We start from the raw sequence: 25,097 nt of genomic DNA on the forward strand, positions 1-25,097 counted from the left end.
ATAATTTTACACATGCCACCTCCTTCAGCTGATTTGCACATATGCAGCCACCTTGAAGCATCCAAAGAGCTGACACTAGGGATGGGAAATATAACAAATAAATGTAATCAAATGTTTCCTTTTTTACTGGTGCCCTGTTTAAAATACAAACAGAAAAAATAAATAAAACTGTATAAAAGTCCATATAAAACATTAAAAACAGGTGCAGGTGTGAGTAAGAGTTTGTGACCAGATTATTAAATTGCGATTGTGTCACCAATGTATCCAGTTTTGCTTTTCCTTGACGTGTATTTAATTTTTGTGAAGCAAAACAGCTAAAAGCCCTCTTCCCCGTCTCAGTTTTGATGCATCTAGTCCTTAGCCTTAAGCGGTCGTCATCTGGTATTAAATGTTCTGGTATCAATAGTTAATAAGCAGATGAGGTATTCTGGCAGTTTTTGAAGCAGTCCCTTATAGATACATTTTATACAGTGATGTTCTCTTGTATTAGACAGTGATGGCCACCCCACTCTTTCATAGCGAAGTGACTTTCTGAACATAAACAATACAAACTTTTAATCACTGCCATTTCACACAAAACTGATCTCTGCTCCAAACCACATGCTTTTTCCCGAGGATTGGCTGTAGACCCAGGCTGATCAGTGACGATTTGTAATGACTGAATCTTGATTCAGATTTGATTAATTGCACAGCCTTAGCTGACACAACTGTTATTAATTCCGTAGTTAATTTAAAAATGCCTTCAGATGTATTATTTATTGTGTAATATTTAACATTAAGGTTAGTTCATTCTTCTGACGCTTTTAGTACAATATAATACATTATGCAAATTACAACTGAATAATTCAATATTATTTAATTGGAGCTATAAAGTACATTCAAGTCTTTTCTTTGCGCATCTCATTAAGACCAGATTAATTTCAGTTTTACTTCAGTAATTATATACTAGACAGACTACTTACATTAAGACCTCACAAGTATTTCAAAGAACCAAGCAAAATGTGTTACTAAATATTAAATGAGTGAGACAATGGTTGGTCCCATTTTCAATATCTCCCTCTCTTTAGGTCTAAAATAAGATGAGCAATATATGTATATATAAACTGTATGTATATTTACCTAAATTACATAGTGGTAGTAAGTGGACATTTTTCTACAAAAATGATGTAAAGCAATCACTGAAATTAGGCTCACCGGTGCCACAGTGGGTGTGATATGCCTTGAATAAATCAGAGAGTACTCAATCAATGTTTGTAAACCAGGACTGAATTAGAACCATACTAGGTCTAACTCAAGACTACAAATAATGAGATCTCCAGGACTAAATAAACAAATCTCTAATAAAAGTTGTTTCCCTAATCAGTGTCCACATTTTAAACGCATCCAGAATAAATAGCAAAAAGACTAAAATATGAACTGACAAGTACAAGAACCACATTTCAGCATTTGGCTTTAAGCCACGCTGTTATAATGCTGTTGCTTCTTAAAAACATACCTAGATTTGGGATTTGTTTCATTCGCACCTGTTGAGTAATCCTTTATTATTAGTCGGACTAGATCCTCTAAAGCTCAAAATGCTCTGTTCCATCTTGTGATATCGTGTAGCGGCAGTTTTCAAAATAATAGTAACCTGTTATCTTTAGTTCAGTAGAGGTTACCAATTTCAGGGCTGAAATCAGGCAGAATTTATGTGTTAAACATGTGTGAATGAAAGAAAACACAAACCCAGGTATGTCTTTGATGAGAAAACAATATTATAACAGAGCAGAAAATAGTGCAATATAGGGTTAGCTTACAAATTAACTTTTCACTTTTGTAAAAATAATAACAGAATGTACTTATCTGCGAAATACAATTATTTGTTACATGCTTGTGTAAACACACAAGCAAAAAGTCAAAACTGACTCACTAAAGACAAACTGGGACATATGGGCACACAGAGCATGGGGCAGGGCCTGAAAAAATATCGGTATCAACTATCAATAAACAAAAATGCTCACACCGATACTAGCACTTATATATCACCCATCCTTACTAAATGTGTCCATTCAAATTGTGATTCTGATTAGATTACAGTTAATCTTGCAGCGAGACTCCAGACTGGAACAACAGACAGCAGAAAAAAGTGGTACGCAGCCCAGAATTTAAAACCCCCTGGCAACTTCAGAACTTATCCAGCACCCCAATGTTTTTTTATTCTTTTATTTATTAGTTGTATTTTTGGATGTGCCACAAAAGCCTGCAGCGGTAGCGTTGGTTCAGCCTGGATGTGTCTAACCTGACATCCAGTCCACTGGGATCTCCTCTCTGACAGCGCTCGCAGAAGTACGTCATGCGGCCGTGGTCTCCCAGGCGACACGCGGTGATCACATGACTGCACTGGCCACACTGAGGCCGCTTGTAGACTTTGTAATGTCTGTGCAGGGGCGAGCCAGACTTACGACACTGCAGAGGAGAGAGAGGCATTCATATGCATTGGTACATTATACAACAGATGCATTATACATGGAGAGAGGAAATTTGTTTGACCTTTGAAATGTTTTACACTGACTTGAGGTAGTCCTTTCACATTTTACGTCAATTTTGCATGCCACCTCCAGTCTTTCGCTAAAACCTTCAAATCAGGCTAGAAATCTAGAGGTAATAATGGACTCAGACTTGAACTTTAACAGTCACATCAAATCAACAGCATCTGCAGCTTTTTACCACCTAAAACATTGCAAAAATCAAAGTAATTTTGTCTAAACCAGACTTGGAGAGACTTATCCAAACATTTGTCTCCAGTAGGTTAGACTACTGATGGCCTGCTCACTGACCTCTCTAAACGAGACTTAAGACAGCTGCAGTACATCCAGAACACTGCTGCTCGGGTCCTGACTAGAATCAGGAAGTATGAGCACATGTCCTGTGCTCAGGTCTCTGCACTGGCTTCTTGTGGCTCAGAGAGAGTTTAAAGCAGCTCTACTTGTGTATAAGTCTCTCCATGGCCTAGCACCAGAGTACATCTGCGATATATTAGTACGTGCCGTATGAACCATCTCGCACTCTGAGGACTTCAGGGACCGGCCTCGTGCTGGTGTCCAGAGTCAGGACTAAACATGGGGAATCAGCATTTCAGTTTTATGCAGCTAAAACCTGGAACAATCTCCCTGAAGTTGTGAGACAGGCCTCTACTTTGACAATGTTTAAATCCAGAGTGTTTAGCTGTGTGTATGACTGAAAAGTTTTTATTCTACACTCTTCTCTTTTTACAATCATTTTACGATGATTATTTATGTTTTGATTTGTTTGTATTGATTTTAATGCCTTTAGTATTCCGTCAAGCACTTTGAATTGCTTTCTGTATGAATGCTATACAAATAAACTTGTTGTCATGAAAAGCAAAGATCTTTCTTATGTTTTATATGGATAGAAAAACATCTCACGAGACAAGATCCTGCAAGACAAAAATGCCACACACATGTGTATTGATCGACAAACTACATGCTACCCATGTCCAACCAGGAAGTAAAATTAAAAGCTTCACCAAAATTTTAAAAATTAGACAGAACCAGACAATAAAATTGTTTTGTAAAATCTTAAATATAATTATGTTAAATATGATTTGGTGAAATGAGTAACCCAGCCCGTAATACACGCTTTAAATAAATGGCATTGCTAAAAAAAAAAAGCAGTTATTTCATAAGGTTATTTTGACTTTATCTAATTGAATATTCTGAAAAATGTGTTTAATTTCCTCTCCTCAGTGCCTGGCCTACAGTGTTGTCTTGTCACCAGACTGCAGCTTGTGTTTGTGGCAAATGGGGCTGAATACGTCTTACCTGCTGATAGTTCTGCCTGCTCTGCGCTTGTTCTTAACCTGTGACCATTTGCCGAGCGCTCATTTCTCATCGGATAAAATGGGACAGCATACAAACATGGATTTATGTGCATTGCAAGCTGAGATATTTTGAACTAGTATGTCTCCATTTAAAAGAGTAACTTGGTGGAGGGGCTGAAATCTGCTAGTCACCATGGAGATGTTTTCACTTTGCCTGGAATGTTGCACAGTATGACATTTAAAGACCCAACTTTTATTTCTAGATATTTGAGCAAAATTTGTCTTGCCTCAGTACAGATAAGTACAGATACAGTACAGATGTCGTATAAGCAGCTCTTGAGATCAAAATGAGGCTACTCTTTATTGTCTGCATCTAATTATAATGCGTTTTATTGTCCAATGATCAGGAAGCGCTGTAGCATGCTAGTTGTTGTTAGCATTAAGCTCGATTTATGCTTGATGCATCCACAAGGTCTGTGAGGGGCTGCATGGCCAAATTTCCACACCTCCATGTGTCATTTGCACAGACCCAAATTTCCGTGTTGGCGTCTCTAGGGAGTTTGTAACTATGCAGACACTCCATGTGGAAATGGGCAGGATTCTCTAGCAGCTAGTTTTGCTTTCTACAGTCCACAGCATGAGCCACACAGACTATAAATACTGCCCATGTTTCCTCTGTTACCTCCATATGTCTAATCTCAAAGTGGAACCTACATGAATAAAGTATACTTTACTTTACTGCTGTATTTCTTTACTGTGACGGCAAAACTGCTCTGGTCAATCAAAAGAAAAAAAAAAAAAAAATTAAAAAAAAATTAGTCTTACAACAATTCTAAGGAAGCATTGTAACAAGCATTGTAACATTTTTGTGCAACTCTTAACAAATCATTTTAACATGCCCTTCAGTGTGACTTCTCCTGTCACCCCGCTTCACTACAAATGTGCTATGTCAAAAAATTCAAATAAATTACTTAATATGTATTTTTCTTAGAAAATGCAGCTGTCAAGCCGCCGGACATCAAACAAATGTTCAAACATTTTCAGAACAGTAGAATTTTACAAAAATAAGAACATGACTATTATTTCTTTTGATTTGTAGCTTAAACCCATAACCCCTGAGCTCTTCCTGGTGCATACATGTCAGTCTAGCACTTTCTCAGTTTTGTCTTTTTAAATACGTGATTTTTCATGTCACACCACAGGACACCCCTTTGGATGCATGAAAACTTGCATGAAACTGCTTATATCTTTTATAGATTTAAGGTAGAGCTAAAGGTGTAGTTTTATTAAATGATGTATACATGTTCATGCTTATGCCAACATTTTTATGAACTGTCTGTCAGACTCAGCCAGCCATAGCGAGAACATTTGACTGTTCTTTGTTAAAATATAAAAAAATGAAACACGACTTCATTCTGAAACTATATGTAATTTATATAATACATATTTCGTGCACTGTTCAGATGAATTTTGGAGGAAGAAAAATTGTGAAAACACCAAAAATGTCATGTCATGTCAAGTACTCAAATGCAAATGCATATTTAATGTTGCAAGTTTAATACCATACTGAGGAACATCATACACAAAGCAATAACATCTACATAACCTGACACCTAAAGGTTACATAGTGCACCTTAAAATAAACTTACTGTGTCAAAAAAGTTGTATTATAATAGACACATACATAACTACAATCAACAGGCAAGAAAGATGAGTTCTGTTGCCGTGGCAAATGCGGCATCCATCTCATAAGCTGAAGAAGAGCTAAATTCTAATAGAAAATAATGTAAAAACTGAAAATTCATAGGTTAAAGGGTTTACAGGGACATAATGGTGTGACTGATTATAATATTCAATGCATCTGTGATTCCCCAATTCCCCAAATGGGGTCAAAATGGAATATGGACATGCCCAGATTCTTTTGCAAAAGAGCACAAAAGCTTGTCATTTATTATGGCAACACATACACGGACAAACTACACGTAACTGTATTATTTAAATGTGTTTAAAAGTTAAATATGAGGCCACAACATTTAGCTGAAATCTAATTCTAAACATAAACGTTGCAAAACTTTCTTTGCGAACTCTATTTAATTTAAATTACCGGTAATGGTGGACTAAAATTTCAACTGATGAATAACATTTTTAACAATTTCTGGCGAGTAAAGTAATGAAAATATAAGTCAAACTTACAACTAGCATGACTGACACAAATTCGGTAAATGAGTCAAACTGGGGAATGACAGTATGCATTTATGGGTTTCACTGATTTGGACCAAAATTAGGACCAATGCCACAGCAGCGCCAGTTCAAAGTCTGTGCATAACAGGAAACAGTCTTGTGACTCAAAGCCATGAATTGAATGACACACTTTTCCCACTGTTCTATTTTAAAATGTAAAAGGCCCCTTGAGGCAAAAACATGAAATTACCTCCATTTTAGAAGTGGTTTTCCAGTTTGTGATACATCTACAAATTTCTTATATCTCCCTTTTTACTACTACTTTTGTGTTAATTACTGATTGCTTGCTCTAATTGACCTTATTAGCGGCACTACGCTCAAAGTGCACCTCAATTTAACTTTGTGCCATCAGTTTTTCTTTGAAATTAAAGTAAGGCAAAGCTATGATTATATGATTTTAACATAATTTTGGTTGCTTTTAGAAGGTTGTTTTTAACCTTGTATACGCCTTATACAGTTCAAAAAGGTCTGTCACAATAAATACTATATCGACATAATTAGAGATTACAATGATTCTTTTGGCTCAACTGTTATTTGTTAAGTAATTAAAGTTCTTATGACAGGTTAGACAACAACAACTACTACAATTACTATTCCGCATTCCCTTTTAGAACTCACAGATACTTACGGTATTTTTGTACTTTTCATCTTTTTCAAAAACTGCCTCTTGACTGATGTGAAACTGATAAATATTTACAATAGGAACTATCCCTCCAAACCAAGTCATAACAGCACTACTTCCAATTCCAAATGTATCTCTGAAGTTTTTGCGAAGTCAAACTATATTGAATAAATATTTAAAGATCAGGCAGTGGACAGGGAGCTGCAGGTGGATGCATAGACTGTATATATAAATGGACAAAGCTTACATGCTAGCTGGCGCGTTCCAAATAGAAAGCGATCATGAGCGTGCTTCCAGCTCCATTGACTCAATATTCACTTTACACTGAAAAATTGTAACTGTAACTGCTGCAGTCAGCCTCACTGCTCTTAAAATGTTCGTATTTAACTCGCTATTGTGTCTGTAAATCAAGACATGAACATGAACAACAGAAAAATCAGGTGCCTTCTTTCCCTGAAGTTGCTCTTGCTAGCGTTAGAAACAGGTTTGATTGACAGCATTGCTAAGCACCTGCTACGTGCTAAACCAGTGATGCGGGTGGGAAGGGACATTACCTTCAATTACCTCCAGAATGAATCTTTGGTTGCTATGATACTTGTGGTCAGAATTACAAATACGAAACAATACTCCAAACTGGCCCTTATAACTGCTAGCCTCGATGAGCTTCATTTCACTCGAGCTGAACACTATGGATGATGTCACACTCACTTAGTACACTTCTTTACACGGTTTATGGGTGGATGTCACTGACATGTTAAAAACTACACAAACAAAATGAATACTTCACCAGAGGACATTTCTGTATTTAGAAAGAGAGATGTTTGTGTGTCAGTGCTAACGCTAATGCTAACTTTGATGCATAATAAATATTGAAACAGCGCCACAAAAAAAAAAAAAAAAAAAAAAAAAAAAAAAAACCGTAAAAAAAATTGGGTAGTCTTTATTTTAATATCATTTTAATAGTTTATTGTTTATTATGTTTTCTGATTTTAATAAAAGTGCCTGTTAGGTTTGAGCCACAGTGAGCTAGCAAGTGTGATACTGTGCACAGAGATTAGACAACAAACTACTTAAGTGTCTTTAAACTATTCATTTATCCCTCCCATGCTTCATTTATAACATGGTTCAGTCAGAAAAAGTTTCACTCTAATTATGTCCTCTGTTGTAGTTTGTTGTCATATTCTCTGAAGCATTATAAAAACAAAATCTTAACAGGCCTACAGAGGGCACTGTTGTGTTGATTAGAATGCAGGAAATTAGCTGTGAGAGACTGGTAAAAGAGCTACACGCAAAATTGGTCAGTGCTTTGAGGTTAGGCATAGGTTTGTGGGAAATGAAGTGACAAAGACATACTGGATTGCTACAGGTTTAATACGCCTGGTAAAAACTCAAAAATAGCTTTAGCGCGTATAGCCCCTTTAGAAGCAATTTTGAATATAAAAATAACAATGAATTTTGATAGAGGAGCTAATGATACTAGGGCAGCAGGATTAATCAAAATCAAATCAAATTTACAATTTGAATGGATGTAATTAGCAAAAGCATAACAATTTCCTTCACACACAACTAAATTTGCTGTCTTAGTCTGCATAGAAACTGCTAACTCAGTAGTTTATATCTGTACAAACATGTTCTGAAATGTGATTCTTGTATTAGTCTGTCAGTTCAAAATCTATTATCTAAACATAAATCACAAACCTAATGGGAATCGCAATGCTTGTCAGAAAAATCACAATTTGAAATTTTTTAGAGCTGAACATTTTGGGAAACATATGCAATTCGATTTCGTTTTGATACCACGAACATAATTAAAAACACAAATTTTAGAATTTGTATTTAATATTATCTTGTGATCTTAAGACATGCTTTAATCATCTGGCTTTTAACACATGAGAGTTGTGGGGTCCTGTGTCTTTTATTTTAATTTATGGATTATATTTAATGTAATTTTTTTTTTTTTTTTTAAACTTTAATCTAGTTTGACAATTTTTACTGTTTATTTCGTTAGCGATTTTTACAATTTGTTTTCTGTGCAGCACTTTGGAAACTGTGATTATGGTGCTAAATAAAAAAAAATAAAAAAAATATTTGAATTCATAGTAGTACTCAAGAAAGTATCAATATCTATTCAAATGAGTATCACATTTTTGACAATATATTTATAGTCAATTATTATCTGGATATAGATTTAAAATAGAACAAACCTTATAGAAAAGTAGAGTGAAGTCTCGCGTCATCTTGACCAAATGGTGGATCTGCTTGTCCGTCAGCTGTTGCACCTTTGAAAACACACATATACAAACGCACAGTAAATAACCATACTTATAAAGCTTTCACTTCAGAATTCACATCTAGATGAAAAGTGCTTTACGGGCTGAAAATCAATCGTAAACAAACAGATACAATAAAAGAATGGGATGCGAGTGGAAAACTGCCTTCATACATCTGCCATAGACTTTGTTATAATCTATCACAGCTGCAAGGTCTGGGCTCAAGTAAGAATCAAAATGTTGCTGAAGTCTGAACAAAGAGAGATAAAGTCAAGTCTAAACCAGAATTCGATCAGGTTTACGGGTGCGCATTCCAGTAGGAGGTCCGCCATTTGCTTGTCTCCATGGAGATGTTATTGCTTTGCCTGGAATGATTCACAGTATGGTATTAAAGAAGGGGTATTATACTTCTATTGGGAATTGCTAACAGATAACATATTTAGATCACCGTGTTAGCTGTTATATGAAAATGCTACATTACATATTAACATGTTTTTATAAGCTCCCTTCCCTCCCTTCCCGTCACTCCCCCTTCAGAGCACTATCACATTACAATCGGCATGGATTCCGCTAAACTATTGCAATACACATGCACAGGTATCAAAAGTAAAAAAGTCACATTTAGTAGTTTAGTAGTACTGTACTAGTATCTTTGAATGTTACACCTGAGTCAATGACATGGGTGGACATTTGCTTTTGTAGAAATGATCTTTGTTATCCAGTCTATAACAGGAGCAAGGTCCCCTCTCTGCTCTCAAAGTCAGGATAAACATGTCTTCACAGCCCCGGCAGCTCTTTCGGACACTTAAGGGCGCCGTAATGGAGAGGCAGGCCAGACTCACTGCTCCCTCATGTACAGTCCTGATGGATGTTTGTGCGCGGGTGTGTGAGCTGGACTAAACCAGGGGAGATTTGCACATCCTCAGAGGTGACCGATGAATAAAACATGTATTCAAACTGACAGGGTTGCGAGTCAGGGCGCACTACTGTTTGTTTAATAAGTAAATAAAAGCTATTCGGGAGTAAAATATTGAAATAAAAAGTCAGAACTCTGGTGTGTACAGACTAAACAGTGGAGATGCTGGAGGTAAGGCAGGGTAATATTGATTTTTTTGATTTTTTTCATTTACCTGATAACAATTTTCAGGTCATTTGTGATAAAAAACTAAAAAACTGAAAATGTAAATGTCTTAAACATCTTATTATAGAGCTATATCCTAATTTAGCATATCTCAATATTTTGATAGAGTGGAGGAGACGCTGCAATACAACATACATAATTACATGTATACATTTGCCTGGGATTGAGAATACACTGGCAAGTCTGGTCAATGCTGCGTGTCCCAAAGGTCAGATGAGCGTGATTGACAGGTGGATTAGCCAATCAGGGATGAGCATGTTTCATCTATATCAAAACAAGTTGCTTACAAGATAAAAATAAAGGAAGAAAGTATCACAAGGGGCTGAAAAACAAGACAGATTTCTGCAGAATCAGTGAGCGAAGCACTAAACTCTGAATTAGTGAAATTAAATTTTGTTCAAAATGATCGATGAATGAGCTCCTTCGCTTCACATGAGTCACTGAAACGAACACCTCCGATTACTTAATAATGTTTGGTTCTGGCTTGGGATGTGACAGAGAGTGGGGACCAGACTGATATCCCTCTGTATTTAAAAAAAAAAAAAAAAAAAAGTATAATGCAATTACAAGATCAGTTTTATCAAATCAACAATTCAGTGAAAAAAAAACAACATAATTTGAACTTTAAAATGTATAATAAATAAATACATAAATAAGATAATCACAGGGATTAAATTATGAGGAGTTTGGAAAATGTTAGTCAAGACATCATCAACTGCTGCATTTTTCACAGTCAGAAATAATGACATACATTTATTATCTGAACAGCAGCCTTTGTCCCCCTCTATTCTACTTGCCTTATTGTAGAGTTTGATAAATACTAGAAATATCACTTTGACTATTTAAATTTTCATTGCACATTTTGGGTTGTGCTGTTTTGATGCAATATTAATTAAAGGAAACACGCTGTTAACTCATGCATTTCTGTGGCTTGCATATTTATTGAAATGAAAGAAAAACATTTAAATTTTAGTAGACCAAAACAACACAATGTCTGCAAATGTAGCTGTTCTTACCCCACCTCACCTCCTCATTGTAATGCACCACTTAATAATACAAGCAAAGCCCAGAACTCTGCTTTGTAGCATCTAAGAGAGGCCTTACAATATATTCGCTTTGTGTTCCTCCACTGAACACTGTCAAAAGTTTGAATATTTTAAATTCACAATATAAATTTAGTTTTTAGTAGTTGACTTGTTACGATTCATCTAGTTTGTTGCTCTATATAAGCCCTTCTAAAACTTCACTGCAAGTTCTAGTGTTATCTTAAAATGTTTTACATTTTGTCATCTTACAAATTAGTTCTTATTAAAAACTCCTTCCCCCTTATCTGATCTCATCCTGGTTTAGCCTTTTTAGACCTGGAATAGTCTGTTCTAGTCCTGGTTTAAATCTGTTGCTACTTGGGAGGCCAAATTATAAATGGTCACAATTGTATACAGCTTTTCTCCCTTCAAAGAAGTCAACGAGCTTTACTTCAAGAAACCAGTCATCCAATCACACACACATTCATACACCATGTACGCAGAAAGTGGGGGCGAGGTGGGTTAAGCTCCTTGCCCAAGGATACAACAACAGTATTCATCAGGGAGCAGGATTTGAACAATGAGCTCCTGTTGTCTGCGAAAAGAGATTTTAACTTCATTTTCTTTCAAAATATCTAACAGATATAGTTAGACAGAATTGAAATTAGTTTTTCTCTTCTAAAATTGTCATAATTTCATGATTATATTGTGACATGAATAACAATTAATCTTGACATCACTAAACACTATCTATGCTTACCTTCATGTAGGGCTGTGAAATTCAAATGTTCAAATGTTAAATTGTTAATTCAACTATAACTCCATTCAATTTTATATAAAAAAGATAATAATTAAAAAAAAATATATATATATATATATATATATATATATATATATATATATATATATATATATATATTTTTTTTTTTTTTTTAAATTAATTAATTTATTTTTTATTTGTATTAATGATTTTAATAATGGCTCACAAAACTTTGAGCAAAACCACTTGTCTAATCTATATGCTTTTAAGTGTCACAAAACCACTAATAAATTTATTTGGTCAATATTTTCTCTATAGGTTTATTTTGACACCATAGACGTAATGGTTCCTTTAAAGTTGCTGACAGATCACAGACAGCATGTTAAGACCTTTACTGCAATGTAAATACTTCCCCGGAGGAAGCTGACGCTAATGCTGAAATTAAAATATGGCTATAATCTGAATGGTCTTCACAGAAAACAATCAACATGTCATTAGATGTATTTTCATAACGTTGTTTTGTGGTTTAGTTTGAGATTTAGATTAGGTTAGCATTAGCTTTGAGACAGAAATCCTTACTTTTATGAACACAAAAGCTTCCTTGAGTTAAGTACTTACATTGTCATAAAGGTCTTAACGTGCTGTCTGTGGCATTAACGCAGCTCAACTAAATCCTCATAGAGAATGAATAGAGTGGGAAGTGCGGCTCCACACTTTTTGAGAGAACCAGAACTACTTGGGTGGTCACAAGAAACGGACCCATTATTTGAGATAATCGTGATTTCAATTAAGAGCCAAACAATCTTTCTTTCTTTTTTAAATCTTTTTTATACAGGGCAGCCCAATGAGAGCACATGGGCTCTCTTTTTCATGAGTGCCTGTTTAAAATACAATACAAACAGAAGTCCATATAAAACATTAAAAACAGGTGCAGGTGTGTATTAAAGTTTGTTACCAGATTATTAAATTGCAATTGTACCACCAAAGTATCCAATTTTTCTGTGTGTTCCATTTTTGTGACGCAAAACTGGTAAAAGCCTCTTTCTCGTCTCAGTTTTGTGTGCAGCTAGTCCTTAGTCTTATGCAGTCATGTGATCTGGTATTAAATGTTCCGGTATCAATGATTAACAAGCAGGTGAGGTATTCTGGCAGTTTTTGAAATAGTCCCTTATAGATACATTTCATACAGTGCTGCTCTCTTCTAATAGACAGTGATGGCCAACCCATTTTTCCATGGAGAATACAGCGATGAGTTTCAAATCCATCACCTGATATGAAACGAAATGAAAGCATGGATCCAACGGTTTCAAAGCAGAGGCTAAAGTCTACATGTACACCACATCCTGATAATCAAATACGGAAAAAAAGCAATTTCTTTTTTGTGTAATTTAATGGGATACAATATTTGTTTCTGTAATAAAATTATAATTTAGATTTTAGACTGTTACATAATTCGAAGATATTTTTTTTTAAAGGTTAAGTTTTCGTCAAGCCAAAACCAAAGATGTTGGGTTTGTGAGAATGATTTCTGCCATCATCTAACAGCCTACCTTGACAGCTGGATGGAGGCCAGAGTCAAACAGAGCTTCGTTCTTGATGATGTTGCCCACTCCTGGCATGACACTCTGATCCAGGAGCACGTCACAGAGCATCCGACCGCCCTGGGCCCTCACTGCCTCCTCTGAGCGGGGCATGCTGAACGTGGGAGAGCACACATCCAGGTGGGAGGAGGAACGCACCCTCTGCTCACAGTCCTCTGTCCACCTACAGCATAGTGTCAAGAAGCAGGGTTATATTTAAGGCTTAGGTTAAGTGCCATTGAATCAAAAATGTAATACATTGGTGCATTATCTTAGAAGGAACAGTACATAGGTTTGATTGTAAATTTCATAAACTTTATCAGGTTTATCAGGTTAAGGCACTGGCAATCAAGGCTCAGTTGTGGATGCAACTTTATTTTATTTTTTTAAATGTAAGAGTGCAGGCTAAATACAGTTCCTTTAAAGGCACATTATGGTAGAGCAGGGGTCGGGAACCTATGGGTCGCGAGCCGGACATGGCTCTTTTGATGACTGCATCTGGCTCTCAGATAAATCTTAGCTGACATTTGTTAACACAATAAGTAATGAATAAATTATACATAAATACAGAAGTAATCAAATCAAGTAATTCTCAAAAATAAACAATACTACGGTAAGAAAACCATTTGGCTCCGTCTTTATGCGCTGCCTCAACTAACACGTTCTCACAGCGCTGTTTTCCCTCGTGCGCGTTATCGCTCTTAAAGTGTCTAACATATTTACGTAAAACTTAAATAATGACAATCCTAAGATATTTTCCAAAATCAACATTAATGCAATAAAACAAGTGTAGCTTATACATATAAATCAAATATTAACATAAAACATAATTTAACATTAACATATTAACACTGAATTTGCATGCATTACCAAACGTAAACCAAAACTTGGCTCCCACAGATGTTATTAAAAAAAATATTAACAATACATTCCGAGACTTCTTATACTCTAAAATTGTTGGTCTTGCTTAAAAATTCACACATTTAGTTGTATTCAGAGTAAAAAAATATTGTATGGCTCTCACAGAAATACATTTTAAAATATGTGACTTTTTTTGGCTCTCTCAGCTAAAAAGGTTCCCGACCCCTGGAGTAGAGGGTCATTTGCCTGCCTCCATTGTTATATCACATTATGGCATTTAACAAGGAAATGACGCCACCAGGCCAAGTTAGAGAGGTAAGTCTATTCACAATAAGATTTTTTTTTCTTAGCAATTTAAAACACCTGTAATGGAATAAATGTAAGATAGATAACCAAGTATTAGTTTAATGCAGTGGAACATGCCAGGCCAAGTAATAACATCTACATGGAGACAAGCAGGTGTGGATCATCTCTTTTCAGAATATTTTACAATCGGAAATCACTGTAATAAGTTTGGTACATCCGGAAAAAGTTACAATATTTAAAGATGCAGGCGGTACAGTGAGACAGATTACATACTCAAACCTAAGAAGAGCCGTTATTGGGATAATGCAATTTGTTGGTGATAAATTCATAAACAATATTAATATTTCACATTGCAATTCTCATATGCAGACGTTGATAAGTTGTTTGGAAAATCAATTCATTTTCTAGCAGCTCTATCAACTCTTTTAATGGCCCAGCTGCTCAGGGCGTGACATCCAGGACAGTTGCCAGGTAATTACATGAGTACCATCTGTGGTAATGGACGGAATATGATTTAAAGCTTGAAAAATATATAGGTTGTTAATGGAGATCCAGTCAATCTAAAAACTGTCACAAAGTTTTGTCAGTTCAAAAACATTATGGTATTTTAACTCATCTTCTTGTATGTATGTATTTGTTCAATTCCTAAAAATAGCTTGAAAAACATGCATTCTTACGTTGAACAGGCTTGCTGCTACACAGATCTAACTGGTAACTTGGTGTAGTGGCTGGGACTGCTTGCTCTCCATAAAGATAGATAAGTATAATGCCATGGAGACAAGCAGGTAACGGACCCTTCACCACAAAAGTTACATTGTGCTTTCCATCTGAGATTTTCATCAAATTCTATAACATGATTAAATCCAATTCTGAAACGGGCAGTTTTGGATCCCCTACCAAACAGTACTGATATATTTGAACACATGAAACCCATCTAGTCTAGACTGAAAATATATGACTGCCGCTTCTGTGAGCTAGCACTAAGGTCAACATGGGGCCTGTATCTACCATTTGTTTCCTTTATATTATGTAGCTGAAGTCACCGACAAGATGGAGGAGCACAGGAGAAGTGTGGCAGAGAAAACACTTGTCTGATCGCCTTAAAAGAGACATTTTATATAATATCGACTTTCTGGAGTTTCCAGTCTCATGTGACAATAGTTCTCCCCCTTTATAGGCTTACTCACGGTAGTATTTTCAGTGATTCCTGTTTGAGTAATCCTGCATTTTCCTGTATTCAGCTATGGCCCTGTACTTGCTGTGTTTCGTAAGAGTCCGGATGACCACACGTAGGGTTTAATGTACAGCTGGGCAATATGGGAAAAAATTATCATGTTTAATTTTTTATTTAAATCTAAATTAAAATGGCTGTTTGTATTGATTTCATGAATCTGTGCCATTTAACACAAAAATCAACACATTTCTTCCTCCAAAGTCTGAACTCCAATCCACATGCTTTTACTGACAGAGGATTGACTGTAGACCTCTCAATTCAAAAACTCCAACCACATCGTTGCCAATTAGATATGACAGATTCACAATCTCTGGATCTTTCGTTGAATTGCCTAGCCCTAGTTTAAAAATGATGCCTTGCCATTTCTTACAAGTGAAAACACTGCAGATCAAAATCCACTGCTTACTACAAAGAAATGCTGTTAGGAAGAGACAGGACCGGTAACAATTTGGCAATGTGTAGAGGGTGATGTAGGGTTAGGGGGCAGACGAGGCCTGTCACAATCATTACAATACTAGACTTATCATTCAATATATACAAGCTTTTCATTTTTTTGTCATTTAATTGTTTTTATTCCACAAAAAAACCCTTTCATTCTTACAGTGAGCAGTGTCATCTCTCCACAGATCTGAACTGTAACTTGGCCTGGTGGCGCCATCTGCTTGTCTCCGTAGATAAGTTCAATAAAGCCACATTCCTGACAAAGCAATAACCTACAAGTAGCATACGCAGTACACCTTTAACAGACCTCACAGTCAATATTCAATAATCAACAGACTGACTGCAGTGAAAATACTACACACACTGACAAATGTAGGACACTGAAAGAGACACATAGCCCAAGGTGAACTGTCATGTCCCCCCTCATGTGTCAGCTCCAGGTGAGGGCGAGAAGGTTGTCCTGGTTTACCTGATTTCCACAGTGGTGTCGAAAAAGCACACGGTGTCATTAGTCAGGTGGATCTCCAAAGCTGGTTTCTGGCTCTGACCACTCCTCTCCTTCAGAACTGTAGGGTTGATGCGCAGAGAGCCGTTCATGCCAAAATGAACTCTTAAAAAAAAAAGAATGATATTGCATTTACAAACATATTTACGAGCTAAAATATGATCGATTGATATGGTCATGTAAAAATACCAGCTTTGTGTGATTTTCAACATTAAATAATAGTACTTTCTTTTATATTTTCATGTGGCCTTATATCTGTAAGTGTAATCCCTCAGTCGTCCAGGCAGGTTCCATAGTGGTCCATGGGTGTATACTGGTCTATGTGTCTTATTCTGTTCTGATACAGCTCATTGTCATTCCAAAGCTATTGAGGAAAGGTTCATTTCTGTCCTGTGAATGTGATTTTTTAGTATTGATACTTGCACAAAGGAGTATCTAGTTTTGATACTAGTATTAGTATTGATTAATATCTAATTTGGATTCTTCTGCCAACCCTAGTCAATACATCAAAATAAAAATGTTTTTACATGAGACCATTCGGTATATATTTTTTAATTTGCTAAATAAATCTATTAAAAACATACAACCCTGCAATGTATAAAATAAGGAGATTACACAAAGCAGATTCAATTTTGTACATCGCCTGATCCTGGATATCAGTGTCTACTTAAAGATACACTGTGTTACATTTCTGATGGAAGGTCCTCCCACCTGCTTATCTGCATAGAGAGGATAGTGAGTTGCCTGGAATGTTCCAAAGTATGGCATTAGACTTATTTCTATTCCTGCATTTGTTCAATAAGGCCTACTGTTGTTTTTATTGTTTGAAATGATGCATTCTTCCAATGAGCCAGGTCATGTCTCCACAGATCTGAAAGGTTTTTATTCTGCACTCTTCTCTTTTAATATTAATTGTAAAACGATCATTTTATTTTTCAATTAATTGTTGGTATTGTGATTTATTGTCTTTCTTATTCTGTAAAGCACTTCGAATAACTTTGTGGATGAAATTGTGCTATATAAATAAACTTGCCTTGACATCTGACCTGCAACTTGGCCTGATAGTGTCACTTGCTTGTCTCCATGGAGATAGATTACTTTAATACCATACTGTGGAACATTCCAGGAAAAGTAAGAACATATCCGCGTAGACAAGTAGGTGGCAACCCTCCTTCAGAAAAGTCACATGCACCTTTAATAATTGCAAAATATGTAGGCTTTTTTTGTTCTGACCAAATTACACTCATTTAAAGTGGAGTACATTGAGACAGGTTACAATTATACAAGTATAAAACATAGAACATGAAATTATGTGTAATAACATAATGACTCCATACCGTAAAGCCTTTAGGCCAAAGTACATGAAGAGCTCTTTCCCCAGAGTTTCTACTCCACTGTACTGGACTCCATGGAGACTGTGGAATGGACTTCCCCCTGGTTTGGTCTGAAGACAGATCAAGTATGAATACAGGCATATTGTGTATTATATGCTTACAGTTAGCGAGTTGATTCATCATATATGTATTTATGTTCTGTTTAGCTGTGCATACGACTGAAAGGTTTTTATTCTGCACTCTTCTCCTTTTTTAATGGTAATTTTATGATGGCAAAAGAAACATGGACTGATGGACTTTTATTAGACATAGTAAAGTGACAGGAAAGTATTTGAGAAGTGACAGGAAAGTTTTTTGTAAATTACCGGTAATGGGAAAGTTCTTAAACTGAGCAAGCAAGACAGTGTTTAAAGAGTGCGAGAGAGAGTTTTTAAAGGGTGCAAACGAGTGGGTGAGAGAGTTGCAGATTGGGTGATTATTTATGTTTTGATTTGTGTGATTTTAATGTCTTTCTTATTCTGTAAAGCACTTTGAATTACCTTGTGTACGAATTGTGCTATACAAATAAACTTGCCTTGCCTTTATGACAGGAGGTTTGCTCTTTCTTGTGTAATATCATTCATTATTCATATATAAAAAGGTGGGCCTATACATATTGAACAGAGGGCTTAACATGAACTTATTTGCTCACTAGTCTTGTAGTTAGGGTATCGAAATCTGATAATCAATACTGCAACTAGGAGCAATGGGACAAGATCTTGTACCACAAAACTGCCACAAGGTTGTGCACACACAAGAAAAAATTTCTTTTTTTTCATGTACATTAACATTGGAATTGGACAAAAGAAATAGGTGAAGTGCTGCTGAGTTGAAAAGCAGTACTAGAATGACAGGTAAAAGTTTCAAATGTAGGGATTTGGATAAAGTTTTGTGCTGAATTTTGTTCAACAGAAACCATTGAATTTATTGTTTTTTTTTGTGTGTTTTTTTTCTAGCTGTTTTTATTTGTATATTTTGGTTTGTTCAAATTATGAACCCTCAGCCTTTTCAGCAGGTTTCAGACAATAACAAAAATAATTTCACTTTTCAGTACCCTTAAAAAAATGTAGTGGAGTAGAAAGTACAGATGCCTGCTCTCAAATGTAGTGAAGCAAAAGTAAAAAGTGCCCATTGTATAATTTACTTGAGTAAAGTACAGATACTGTAAATTTCGGACTATAAGCCGCTACTTTTCCCTCATGCTTTAAACCCTGCGGCTTATACAACAGTGTGGCTAATTTATAGATTTTTCTGGCTAACAGGCGCCGGGGGCACTCTCTACCAGTAAATGCAAAAGTGAGACAAATGTGGGGAAAGATTATGTGCTGAAGTATACACAAGTTTTGATTTTGAACTGTAATTTTGCGCATGATGCACACACTCTTATCATGGAAAACACACAAAGAAATGCATATGATGGAGCTTTTAAGTTAAAGGCAATGGATCTGGCCATTAAAGAAGGAAATAGAGCCACTGCACGTAAGCTTGGCATCAATAAATCGATGGTGCACTGTTGGAGAGAAGATCTTAGTCAATGTAAAAAGACGACAAATGCTTTCAGAGGAAATAGCCCGTGTTGGTGCAATTTTATTTTCTAAACATGCAGGTAGTTCATTCCGTGTTACTGTCATGTTGGTGCCGTTTTATTTTCTAAACATGCAGGTCATGTTTATCCTGTGTTGATGGTGTGTTAGTGCCGCACTGGCGATTTTCAGGCACAGTTTTTAAAAAAAGCATGTCTTTGCAACTGAAACAAAAAAACTTGTAAATATCTCATGTTACAACATGAAAACCCGCAACTTATATATGTACAAAATGTATTTTCTTTGAAAATTTAGCTGGTGTGAGTTATATTCAGTTGCACTCGATAGTTTGAAATTTACGGTAACTAAAATTTGAACTTAAGTACAGGACTTTACTACTTTTACTGCCTTATGTTCCACTGGTTATTACTATAGCTGTAATGGTTCTATGTACAATTTGTTATAAACCTCTGGCTTTAAGGAATGTAGTTCGTTGAAATTTATTCCAGGTCTGGACGGGGATCACATCAACAATTTGGCCTATTTTTTATTTAATCATCATAGCAGAATAGATCCAAGATTGGGAGAGCTATGAGTACAATTCTAGTAGGACTGATCCAACTATATCTACGGTATTTGCACTTTTTATGCAGTGTACGCAAGAAGCAATGCAGACAAGAATCTAATTTGTGGTACGAACGGGGATAGTATTTTCCATGATCACCCGTGCTAAACAGGCGGTTGCACTTTTAACGCTACTCACTGTTGAATTAGCCAGGCTTCCTTTGATCTCTTTTATCGTCTGTCCTTTCCGTATTCTGGCGCGAATCTTCTCTCCGTTCAAAGTACAGCCCGGACCCTCCACCATGTTTAGTTTAGTCCCGGTTTTATTCACCGGATCACCGTAAAATCACAGTTTGATAACAGCAAAACCGACGCATGTGGCGGTGTGTTATGAAAGTATGACAGCTCTGCGCCGCGCCACAACGTTTGAGTCAACGCATGCGCAGTCAGACGTGTGTACGGAAGTAGAGGTTCGAAATAAAACCATGTGACAATACATTTAGTTACAGTGATTTATTTTTTCCAACAGAAAAAACGTGTTTTATTTATATAATTTATTGCCATACCTTATAATATTTTTAAGTTTAATATTATGTTTTTTAGATAAGTTGTCCCCACTACTGCGAAAAAGTGATTACATTAATCTGTCTAATGCTTAGCTAGTATTGTAATTTTCCACTAGTTTAAAAAAACAAAACAAAACAGTTAATAAGCGATTTATTTTATTTCACAGTGAAATTATTTGATAGTTAATCAATCTACGCATACAAATACCGATAAAACTGCTTGTATTGCCTATTAGGAACATTGTAGAGTAAATTACATTAAAGATAAATCAATTAATATGATTTTGTCTTGAGAAATTCAGTCTATATGTCTTGAATCTCCATAAATGTGAGATTGTTTCTAAACAAACCTCTGTAGTATCACCAGTTATCCGCTAGAGGGAAGCAACGTATCACAGCTAAGACAGCAAGTCTCAGAAGCTCTATAATAATAACTATAAAACGTAACACACAACCCAATACAATATAATATTCCTCCTTGGGCAAGATAAAGTAAAAACAGATCCTCTCAGATATGAAACACTGAATGTCAATGCTCTAATAAGACGTGATAGTTGAATTGCAATTAAAATGTTAAATTAGGCTGGATGACATTACATTACAAGTTCTGATCAGGTATTAGAATGTCCTTGTTGTGTCACAGCTGTATCCTTCTGTCCTGTATCCCTCCTCATATACTCTGTCCCATCTGGCAGAGGCCTGGGGTACACATGAGGAATAATCATTTGTAATAAGGTTGTAAGATTTTCTGCATGGCTTCCTTGCGAAATTGCAACAACTTGTTAGCAGGCACTTTGGTGGGTAAAGATAAAAATAGATGTTCTCTAGCAGCAGTGTCCTTCTCCTCTGCACAGCCAGCCACTCAGCAAAACGTGTATTAAACAGTGGCTCAAGGAGAGGGCAGCAATTATGGACCAAAAATGTAGTCCTGTGAAAGTCAATGCATTGTCTTTAAATTGTAATTTAAAGGTCCTATACTGTATTACACAAAAATGACTCTTGTGAGCTTTAAGCCATGTTATAATGTTACCTCATCAAAAACACACCCACAGTTGTGTTTTGTTTCATTCACTCATATTTGAATAATGCTGCATTTTTAGTCTATATACATCTCCAAAGTTCAAAGTGCTCTGTTCCACCTTGTGATGTCATATAGTGGTAATTTTCAAGTTAACAGCTAACATTTTACCTTTTATTTAGTAGAGATTGATCGGATATCACAAGGTGGAACAGAGTGTTTTCAGTTTTGGAAGAAGAACTCGGCCTAAATATGCAGGACTTATGTGTTAAACATGTGTGAATGAAACAAAACACAAGGAAAGGAAATAACATTATGACAGATTAGAAAACAACGTAAAAGTGCATATGCAGGTTTTCATGCTTTTCTAATTATCATTTGGTTTGGTGGGGAGAGTGCCTGTGGTACATATTTCTCATAGTTTTACATCAATCAAGTAGTTCGTGGAAAAAAGTTGAGGAAAAAATAACAAAAATACAAGAAATAGAGGTGAGTTCCAAAAGGGAATACCTTTAGGCCTATGTTCTCAACAGAAATTTCCATCTCAAAGGCAGAGATAGTTTTCACACAAGGACGGCATTTTTCTGGCTGACTAAACATTGATTCAACAAAATTAAGGCGTTATCATTTATTTGTATTTTCTAATCATAGCTCTTATGCAATTTAGACAAGTTTGGGGTCTGGTTTACATTGTGGTTGTGGTATACAGTTAGGGAATTTCCTTGAAATGTCATATTTGCTGCCCTTGTTCAACCAGTATATAAAAGTAAAAACAAAAAATAACCAAACAAAACAAAAAGCAACTAAATGGTTCCTCCACTAACCAAGATGTTGGAATGTAACAAAGTAAAAGTAGTAAAATACTATACTGTACTGTCTAGCACAAAATTTTGGTGACTGTAAGTAAATTTTAATGTGGACATTTTTCAGGTTTATTTCACTGCATTTGAAAGCAGATATCATACTTTCTACTCCACTACAATTTTGAACAGGACTGAAAAGTAAAAGTATTTTTGTTTAAGTCCTGCTGAAAGAGGTTTATTTTTTAACACATCTGTAGTTTGAGCAAATGAAAATATACAACTAAAATCACCTAGAAAAAAAAAAGATAGATTCAATTGTTTCTGTTGAACAAATCTTTATCAAAATTAATACAAATACTTCTTTTTACTCTTTAAATACATTCTTAATCAAGTACTTTTTTTCATGTGATACTTTTACTTGAGTATTATTTTGATCCAGTATCTGAACTGCATCTAGACGCAGTAATAACACTGCATGTACTGATGAAAGGGTAAAGTAGGAATTCAACTTAAAGTCTATCAAACATGGGTTAATTGTCATTTCTCTTCTTCCTCCACTGCCCTTCACCCCCCGTCACAAGAGCAGAGCAGGACACGCAGCCTGTCTGTCAGATACAGTTACATAAGCACACAGGTGAGTGATGTGAGGGTGAGGACGAGGTTAAGCAGAGTGCGGAGGAGCAGGTGTGGCACAGACTGGAGAGGTGGATGTGTGTGTGTGAGTGAGAGAGAGAGGTAGGGGGGCATGTCTTTAAAGGTGAGAGTGTGAACATCGAGCAGCAGCAGCAAGTCCCAACACTCTCTGCTCTGTCCAGGCAGGAGCATGTCAGTCATCTGGGATACAGAGTAAACCTACTACAGTGTATGGCAGCATGATGTATCTGAGCCTGTGTGGATGCTTGTAAGTTTCATAGAATAGATGTGCAGGTTAGCTGGTGTCGACCACGTGGACAGTGCCAGGCCTGACACATGCACACCAAAAGAGTTTGTTTAGCTGGGACTGATTTGTCCATTCTGGCTGCATGGTTGAAGAGCTGCAGCCTATCCTTTATGGCCTGTTTGTGCATAGACATCATCATGGGGGACATGGTGGAACCAGAGGATACAGATAATATTCTGAAGGCCCAGGTTTCAGATTTGTACAGGAGCACAGGGAAGAATTAAAGACGCATGTTTGTGGAGATTTTTAACTTTGCACTCCGCCACACTCTTTGGAGACAACCTGAGGCAATGTGGACCTGCTACAGATATATATATTTTTTGATTTTGGTTCTTGTTGTGAGAGAGCTTGCATCTCCACAAACCTTACTCTTAGTTGGCCAACTCTTAGTTGCTTGTCTCTATGGAAATGTTGATTTTCTTCAGCACCTGTGTTCCTGGGTATCCTCAGTGACACGCTCCTGCTCACAGGAGACACAATCCTGTTTATGTTGTGTATGAGTATGCAGAGATACACAGACAGTGTGGAGGCTCAGGGGTGATGGAGATGTGTTGCTATGCAACAGGCACTTCACAAGTGTTCACATCAGCAGCAGCTCTGTGCTAACATATGAACAGACTATATCGCACTCTTCAGAGTATGAAAGTTATAAAACAACAGCACACATGCAATCTGTGATAGATGTATGTGTGCAGAATTTCATTCTTTTAGTTTGCTTCCAAAGCTCCAACTTACACTATTAAAGAAACGTTATTGCTTTACCTGAATTCTCCACAATATGGGATAAAACTTCACTACATGTAGAGAGTAGGAGACACTAGTTACAGGTGTGAACTGTGGAGAGGCAACCCAGTCACAGTAAGAATGCATATGCCTTTTCAAGGTGGTTTTGAGCAATCAAAATATCTGTTGAATGGGTGCACCTCTCCATAGATCTGACCTTTAACTTGTTTCCATACAGATCAATACATTTATGTTGCTGTACTGGAACATTTCTCTGCAAAAAAGTATAGTGTACAGAGAAAATTATGTTTTATCAATTCCTTGCAGTTGTAATCATGTGTTTGAGTATCAGTAACATCAGTATCATGTGCCATCCCACAGCCCCAACCTCACACAGCCCTCCCTCCTCTGCCCTGGTCCTGTGTGGTCAGAACGTCAGACCAAACACGAACACACCTCTGTCTGTGTGCTCACACTCAAAACTCTCACTGACAGGTTTGGGACTGGCTTTACACTGTGCTTTTCAGAGACTTAAGGCTGAGATGATGTTATTCATTTCACTAAATAAGAATAAAAACTTAATGAATCAAATTAATGTAGAGGGATAAATGTTAACACTAATTGTTTACTTGTTATATCATCTTATAGGGGTATTGTAAACAGTGTAGCTAGTAATACTGTATAGCCTCTCAGTATAGTAGATGTGGTAAGTAATAGTATTTTTTTTTTTTGGCATGAAAATGTATGCTTAAAATTTGATTCATTTATTTCATTTTTATGT

At 36.2% G+C, this 25,097-nt stretch overlaps 1 protein-coding gene across 1 annotated transcript in view; it reads right to left on the reverse strand.

Annotated features, from left to right (window-relative positions):
- neil3 (nei-like DNA glycosylase 3) overlaps positions 1 to 20,699 on the reverse strand; it is a 32,875-nt gene extending 12,176 nt beyond the window's left edge. The window contains exons 1-6 of the mRNA XM_055224599.1: positions 20,466 to 20,699; positions 18,144 to 18,250; positions 16,771 to 16,911; positions 13,430 to 13,643; positions 8,888 to 8,962; positions 2,279 to 2,445 (exon numbers count right to left, since the gene is read on the reverse strand). Coding sequence (XP_055080574.1) covers positions 2,279 to 2,445; positions 8,888 to 8,962; positions 13,430 to 13,643; positions 16,771 to 16,911; positions 18,144 to 18,250; positions 20,466 to 20,570 — 809 coding nt within the window. The 5' untranslated portion in view covers positions 20,571 to 20,699. The remainder of the gene's footprint in view (positions 1 to 2,278; positions 2,446 to 8,887; positions 8,963 to 13,429; positions 13,644 to 16,770; positions 16,912 to 18,143; positions 18,251 to 20,465) is intronic.
- Positions 20,700 to 25,097: the final 4,398 nt, after the last annotated feature.

Source organism: Periophthalmus magnuspinnatus, chromosome 10, assembly GCF_009829125.3.
Source record: "Periophthalmus magnuspinnatus isolate fPerMag1 chromosome 10, fPerMag1.2.pri, whole genome shotgun sequence".
NCBI lineage: Eukaryota > Metazoa > Chordata > Actinopteri > Gobiiformes > Gobiidae > Periophthalmus > Periophthalmus magnuspinnatus.